General features: G+C 38.7%; 1 protein-coding gene and 1 pseudogene across 1 annotated transcript; both read left to right on the plus strand.

Annotated features, from left to right (window-relative positions):
• On the plus strand, positions 4,955–6,225 carry LOC104740821 (wall-associated receptor kinase 3-like). Its single transcript, XM_019235479.1, has 3 exons — positions 4,955–5,834; positions 5,941–6,047; positions 6,139–6,225. Exons 1-3 carry the CDS (start codon positions 4,955–4,957, stop codon positions 6,223–6,225), a joined length of 1,074 nt encoding a protein of 357 aa, XP_019091024.1.
• On the plus strand, positions 6,648–7,689 carry LOC109128657 (annotated as a pseudogene).

Raw genomic sequence — 8,025 nt, forward strand, 5'->3', positions numbered from 1 at the left:
TTACAAGGTTGAGCCAAAATTTTCGAGGTCGTTTAGTGTGAGGATATGAAAGATAACAAACTTGATCAGCTTGAGAACCTACACGTCAAAAAGAAGTCTCCAATTAGATGTGTATATATATATATATATACAAATATAAATATTTATTTTAAATAGAACAATACCTAATATAAATGGTTCATAATGTTGGTATCTCATTGATGACAACACATCAACAATGCCTCCATCGCGTATTCGAGTAGGGTCATACCATTCACAATAGAAAAGTGTGATCCGTAAATTCAAAAATCTTGGATACGTAAGCTCTATGATATTTTTAACGGTCCCGTAAAAATCGTCCTCGTCAGATGCATCAGAATAAGTTTGTCCTCGGACACATACCCCATAATTCATTGTTTTTTTAGTGAGACCGTGAGCTTTGGTGTGAAACAAATAACCTCTTTTAAATATATTGGCCATGACTTGACTTTATTTTCAGGACCGTCCACGACTTCATGGACCCATGGAGGAAAAGTTTCAAAACCAGCACGCACATGTGTAATATTAGTAAACAAAATTTTAAAAGACAATATTTATCATGTTTATATAGTAGATAGGTGGATAGTCATCCATACATATTGCTTAATCCATTCATGAAAATCTTCATCTCTTTTCGACCTCACATCTTCATCAGATAGTCCTGGATATTCATATCGAATTTGCGCCTCCAACAATCTGTGTTTTGTCAACATAAAGTAGATATATTAAAATTTACCTAAGAATATATGGTTATAATTAATTTTGGTGAATTGCAAATACCTCTCATGTGGCTGGAAATAGGCACAATTGTGCAGAACATATGCATGTGCGCATTTGTAATATTTTTCAGTTAACCAAAATTCACTACATTTACCGCATGGACGACCCACTTGAGTGAATATATCTGGTACTGGTATCGGATATACAGGTACTTCACCTTCTTCGTGGCGAATTACATTCATAGCAGTGTACATCAAGTTATCAAAGACATTCTTCTCGATGTGCATCAAATCCAGGTTGTGCCTTAAATTCAGATCGACCCAGTACGGTAACTGCCATAATATGCTTTCTTTATGCCAATTATGCCATCTTCCGTAGCCTTTAACTTTCTTTTCGTGACCATTCCCACCGCAAATAGATGTTTNTCCATTCCCACCGCAGACAGATGTTTTAGGTGCTTTGGCTTTCCTTATACGCTCATATATAGCTTGACTAGTCAGAGATGCAGGTGGATAGACATTCAATGAATCTTTTCCCTTCAAAAAGTCCTTTTTATTCTTCCGCATTGGATGACTTGTAGGAAGAAATCTCCTATGACAGTCAAACCAACATGTTTTCCTCCCAGCTGGTAATTGAAAAGCACCAGTGTCATCCATACAAATTGGACATGCTAATCTTCCATGTGTAGTTCATCCCGGCAACATACCGTACGCTGAAAAATCGCTTATTGTCCACATAAAAATAGCTTTCATGTTGAAATTTTCATTTAGTGAGATATCATAAGCCTCAACCCCATTATACCATAACTCCTTTAACTCATCGATTAATGGTTGGAGGAAAACATCAAGGCTGGCTCGTGGGTGGTTTGGTCCAGAGTTCAGAATCATAAGAAATAAATACTTGATGTTCATGCACATATCTGGAGGTAGGTTGTATGGAGTTAAGATCACAGGCCACAAAGAATGATTTTTGGACATCCCAAACGGATTAAAACCATCTGTACATAACCCAAGGTAAACGTTTCGTTTTTCTTGTGCAAATCTGGGATGTAAATGTTGGAAATTCTTCCATTCTGGCGCATCAGATGGATGACACATTACTCCATCTTCTGAATCATGCTCAGCATGCCATCTCATTGATGATGCGGTCTTCTCAGATTGGTACATCCTCTTCAATCTATCAGCAATAGGTAGATACCACATACGACTGAAGGGTATTCTAGTTCTTCCCTCACTATTTTTGTACCTTGGATTTCCACAAAACTTGCAATGATCCAAATTCCCATCTTCTTTCGAGAGGAGCATACAATTCTCTATACATACATTAATTGTATGGTATGGCAATCCTATCTTTCGCACTAAAGTCTTTGTCTCGTAGTATGAACGAGTAGCTTGATTACCCTCTGGTAAAACCTCCGTAAACAATTCAGCCTAATCGTCCATGCATGCCTCAGACAAATTATTGTCTACCTTGATGTTCATGAACCTAGACGCCAACAATAGTTGCAAATGACCTTCATGACATCCATCATAAAGTGGAGTATTTGCAGCATCTAACATGTCGTAGAACCGTTTCGCCTCTTGAGTAGGTTCTTCTTGAACATTATCATATCCACTTTCATATTCATGATACTCATTAAAAGGCGTGGTACCATGAAATGCATCATTCACAATCTCAGCATACACATTTCCCTCAAATCCTATTGGTTGACTACCAAGTTGACTACCAGGTTGACTACCAGTACTAGTATAACCTGTATTAGGATAATGACTACTGGTTCCTACCCTAGCACATTATAATCTTCTCCTTGTTCAGACCATACATAATAATTTGGCATAAATCATTTACTATGCAAATGATTAGATATTGTCGTACCATGCAAAATAACATCGTTATGACATTTTACGCAAGGACAGTAAAACCTATCTCTACTGTTTTGTGCTAAAGGCTAGCTGTTTGCGAAATTCATGAACTCCTCCACCCCGCCAAAAATTCTTTAGAGATATTATTTGTTCTTCCGTCGATCCGATTATATATCCACTCTCGAGATGAATTCCACATAGTTTTTCCACCACTTTTTTTAAAAATCACTTTTTTTTTCTTTCCCTCTACAAAAAAAACTCTTTTTTCTTTTTTCTTTTCTTCTCCTCTAAAAATAAACTCCTTTTTTTTTTTCTGACTTTTTTTTTCCTGTCAGTCTTTGTACTTAAACACTAATGAGAGCGATATGAATGGAATGGTGAGAGTGATGCCTTATATAGTATAAACATTGCGACTCCTTTGATACTACCAGTGAAACGGTCGCAAATTACGACTATTTTGTCACAAAAGTTCAGTACAAAAGCAAACTTCAACATTTACGACGTTTTTTGCCGACATCACTGACCGACTTCCTTGCGATGCATTTGCGACTACAAAAAAAGAGTCGCAAACTACGACTTGTTTACTACTCTTGAACAACCTAATAGAGACAAAATAAAGGTCGCAAATGTTCAGTACAAACGCAAAAATTTCATATTTACCACGTTTATTACCGACATCATTTATCGACTGATCTGTGACTATAAATGTTAAAGCAAACTAGAAGTGGCAAATACGTCGTGCTTTTAAGACAGTTTTGCGACTCGTGTTGCCGACTAAATCTTCAGTCTTTAATTCGTCATCAATTGTGATTATTTTGCAACTAACTCTTTATTGTCGATACATTGTTCCAAAACAGTCGCATAATAGCAACGATGTTGCAAATGTAATTTGGTGTCGTTAGTCCGTCGCAAATATGTCGCTTAACGGTCACAAAAGTTTGCGACTAAAAATTCAGTCACAAATGGTAGTCCTAATCTGCAGGTTTTCGTGTAGTGATTGTAGTATTGGAGATTCCTGCAATTTCTGGGGAAGTGGGAACATGTCTGCAATAATGAAAGAGAGATCCACAGAAGTGGCCAGAGTTGTTGTTGAGTGTACAAGAGAGGAAAGGCCACGTATTGCAAAAATGTAAGTTGAAGTCCTTAAGCTACAACATTAACTTCACCTGGGAAAATTAAAGGAAGAAGCCACAAACCTTCTTGAACCCAATATTTAAAATATTATTAGGCCTTCCCGCCTCAATTGATATTTGTATGTTGCGTGGTATGTACGTAACTCCAAAAGGCTCATTTGCTTCAAACTACCTATTTGATGATGAGAGCCTTGACTCATATATTGCTTTGTTACTCTACATACAATTCTAATATTGCATTTTCTAAATTAAATTTATCATTCGTGCTGCAATTCTAAGATTGCTCTGGTTTTGTAATGAGATCCCTTTTGTAATCATCAATTTTTTTTTTTGTTAGATATATGATCTTTTAGTAAACGATGGTTCTTAACAAAAAATTAAAAAACAATAGCTTTCATATTAGTGACGACTTGACGAGCGAGCCAATCAAAATGAGCCATAATCATCGGAGAAACATGAAATAGCCGGTCTGTCAAAGATTGTATTTGTATATAGTAAATTGACAGAGTTACCTCTACAAAACAATCCCTTGAAATTTTCTATGTCTGGTCTGTCAAATTAAAGAATGTTTTTGCTCAAGATTTTCTCGCAGTTTCTTGGAAATAACTCTTGTTTTCATTTGGTGAAAGTGGTGGATTTGCATGGAAATTTCTAATAGAGATCCTCTTGAAGAGTAAGCCAGCGACAAATATAGGGCAAGAACTATTCAAACGCTTCAAGAACTTGTTGACATTTATAAACTCAAAATCCTCCACGCAAAGAAAAGAGAAAATAAATTATAAGTTTGAAGTTGACATATTTAAATTTTTTGAACGTGTGTAGTCTCAACTCTGAATCTTTGCTTTTCTTCACATTTGTAAGATTACTTGTAAAGTTGTAAGCACCAATCATCGTGTGGTCTTAAAGTCATGCAAAAAAAAAAATTCAACTGCCGGAAAATGGAAGCAGACTTAGACGTTGGGAGATGATATAACATGGGAATTTGGAGTTGTATACTTTAAATGTTGTTCTGGCATCACAATGACATGGTCAATGTTGAATTTTAGTATGGAAGATATCTGAAATTCAACGAGTCAGTGAAAACGAATCAAGAGCACATGTCAAAACAAGTGTTTGTTTCCTAGCTATAAGAAGCCAATAAGGTGGCGATGAGAGAAACCTCAAAAGAGAAACACATTTAGAGAGAAAAGAAAGAAAAAAAGAGAGAGAATAAGGTAGAAGATGAAGTTGCAGGAGGGTGTGTTCTTGGTTGCTATTTTCTTCTTTGCATATACGCAGCAGCTGGTGAAGGGGCAACATCAACCTCGCAAGGATTGCCAAACTAAATGTGGCAACATCACAATCGACTACCCTTTTGGCATTTCTTCAGGTTGTTACTATCCGGGGGATGACAGTTTTAGTCTCACCTGCGACGAGAAACAGAATCTCTACATAGGCAACAAAAATGAAGTGAAAACTTTTAACCACAGTAGCCAGCTTAGTTTTATCTTTAACCGATCTTCACTTTGCAACGACGAGCAGAGGAATAGTACTAATGAAACTCTCATCGGGTATCGGCTGCGTGGTAGTTTCTCTCTCTCGGCCAACAACAAGTTTTATTTAGTAGGCTGTAACGCTTTGGCACTTCTGAGCACTTTTGGCAAGAAAAATTACTCAACTGGATGCCTGTCATTATGCAATGCACTTCCGGAGGAAAATGGAGAATGTAATGGTGTAGGTTGCTGCAAAACAGACGTCTCTGTCCGGTCGGATACCAATATATTCCAATATGGCTCAGATCGTTTCGTGAACCAATTTAATGCTTCCGAAGGTCAATTTAAAACTTCTGTATATCAGTTTAATCCTTGCACCTACGCTTTTCTCGTTGAATATGGTCAGTTTAACTACAGTTCTTCAAAAGATCTGAAGAACCTCCGGAATCTCACGAGTTTCCCTGTGTCACTGGATTGGTCTATTGGAAACAAGACATGCAAGCAAGCTGGAAACACAAGCATATGCCGTGAGAATAGTGAATGTATTGATTCTACTCGTGGAAAGGGTTACATCTGCAAATGCTTAGAAGATTTTGATGGGAATCCATATCTTCCAAACGGTTGTCAAGGTACTAATTGGTATTAATATATTTCTTTCTTCTTTTTTTTTGTGTTAATTGTTTTCCTCATACATACATGTCTTGTTGCATCTTGCGCTTGGTTTCCTTGGACCAGACATCAACGAGTGTACTACTAATAGCAGTATCCATAAATTAATTGTGCCGATCCCAAAACCTGTAGACTCAAGGATGGTGGAGGCTTCTATTGCAAGTGCCCATCTGGTTACGACTTAACCGCCACTATGAACTCCACTATGAGCTGCTCAAATTTTACTTGGTAATTAATTAAGCTTTCTTCATTGGTTGGTTCTAGATTCTTTCTTTTAATCAACTCGCTCAAATCATCTATGATGTGATTAGGAACCACCATCGGCTTCTTGTTCCTCCTGATTGCCGTTAGCTGTATACAACAGACAACGAAGCACCGGAAAAACACTGAGCTCCGACAACAATTCTTCGAGCAAAATGGCGGCGGCATGTTGATACATCGAATGTCAATAGCAGGGTCATCAAAAGTTGATGTCAAAATCTTTACCGAGGAAGGCATGAAGGAAGCAACCAATGGTTATGAAGAGAGCAGGTTCCTGGGTCAGGGAGCCCAAGGAACAGTATACAAAGGTATATTACCGGACAACTCCATCGTTGCTATAAAGAAAGCTCGGATTGGAGACAGTAGCCAAGTAGAGCAGTTCATCAACGAAGTGCTCGTGCTTTCACAAATCAACCATAGGAACGTGGTAAAGCTCTTGGGGTGTTGTTTAGAGACTGAAGTTCCATTGTTAGTCTATGAGTTCATTCCCAGTGGGACTCTTTTTGATCATCCACAGAGATATCAAGACTGCCAATATCCTACTGGATGAAAACTTAACTGCAAAAGTAGCTGACTTTGGTGCTTCAAGGCTGATACCGATGGATAAAGAGCAGCTCACAACTATGGTGCAAGGCACTCTAGGTTACTTAGACCCAGAGTACTACACCACAGGGTTGCTGAACGAAAAAAGCGATGTTTATAGCTTCGGGGTAGTCCTCATGGAACTGATCTCAGGTCAAAAGGCAATATGCTTTGATCGGCCACAGCAGTCAAAACATCTGGTGAGTTACTTTGCTTCTGCCACGAAAGAGAATAGGTTGCATGAGGTAATTGATGGGAAAGTGGTGAAGGAGGATAATCAGAGGGAGGAGATCAAGAAAGCTGCAAGAATTTCTGTTGAATGTACAAGACTGATGGGAGAGGAAAGGCCAAGGATGAAAGAAGTAGCTGCGGAGCTAGAGGCCTTGACAGTCAAAACAACCAAAACATAAGTGGTCGAATCAGTATACTGAGGAGAATGAACAGTTGATTAGTGGTCACATCTTGTCTGCACAAGGCGATACCAGTAGCCGTGGTTATGACAGCATCAAGAATGTGTTGGAACTGAATTTTCAGAAAGAAGTTTCAGAAAATTGCAGGTTTTGGGACAGTGACTTTCCGGCGACCTTCCGGCCAAATGGCTGATCGGAATTGTTGGGTTGATAGTGCAATGGAAAGCTGGTAACGAGTACTACAAGGTGGTATATTCATACGTCCAAAAAGGAGTTGATTTGAATGAGAAATAAGAGTGTGAAGTAAGCTACTTGGGATGGTTTGGGAAATATCCCACATCGGAAATATGACTTATTTTTCACTCATATATATAGTTTCACACTCTGCTAGTTTCAAAAGGGTGTAGATGGAAGAGAGAAGATTCCCACACGCGAACCAAACCGAACCGGGCTGGGCCAAGCACGGACGCGGGACGGGCCAGGCACGGATGCGGGGCGGGCTGGGCTAGTTGTGGGCTGTGGTCTCTTGGGCTTTTGGGCTTTTGGGCTTTTTGGCCCTTGAGACTGTTGTAGGCTCCTTTATTTTTTTGGAAAGACTTGGTGTGAACTCCAAGAAACTTGGGCAGCACTCCGAGAATATTCAGTGAAAATTTTCTTGAGACCTCCCTCCTTCCACTATATATAGAGGCACAACCTCTCATTATTTTTCACACACAAAAACATAAGCACTCCTTCCTCTGAAGATCTCTCTCTCCCTCTCCCTTACTTAGTTCAAGTAAGTTCTTAGTTTAGTAGTCTCGAGAGTATAACGTAGATCTGTTCGCTTGAGTTCTATTACTGGTGTGCTACTGTAATAGTTCGTGATCGGTTGTATCCTGGGATTCATAAATCGTGATTG

The sequence above is a fragment of the Camelina sativa genome, chromosome 14 (assembly GCF_000633955.1).
Source record: "Camelina sativa cultivar DH55 chromosome 14, Cs, whole genome shotgun sequence".
Classification (NCBI taxonomy): Eukaryota; Viridiplantae; Streptophyta; class Magnoliopsida; order Brassicales; family Brassicaceae; genus Camelina; species Camelina sativa.

Excerpts from the sequence above, each read along its gene's own strand:
- LOC104740821 (XM_019235479.1), top strand. The coding sequence starts at position 4,955 with ATGAAGTTGCAGGAGGGTGTGTTCTTGGTTGCTATTTTCTTCTTTGCA. Across the intron at positions 5,835-5,940 it reads TCTTCCAAACGGTTGTCAAG|ACATCAACGAGTGTACTACT; the intron begins GTACTAATTGGT and ends TCCTTGGACCAG. Across the intron at positions 6,048-6,138 it reads CTATTGCAAGTGCCCATCTG|ATTCTTTCTTTTAATCAACT; the intron begins GTTACGACTTAA and ends GGTTGGTTCTAG.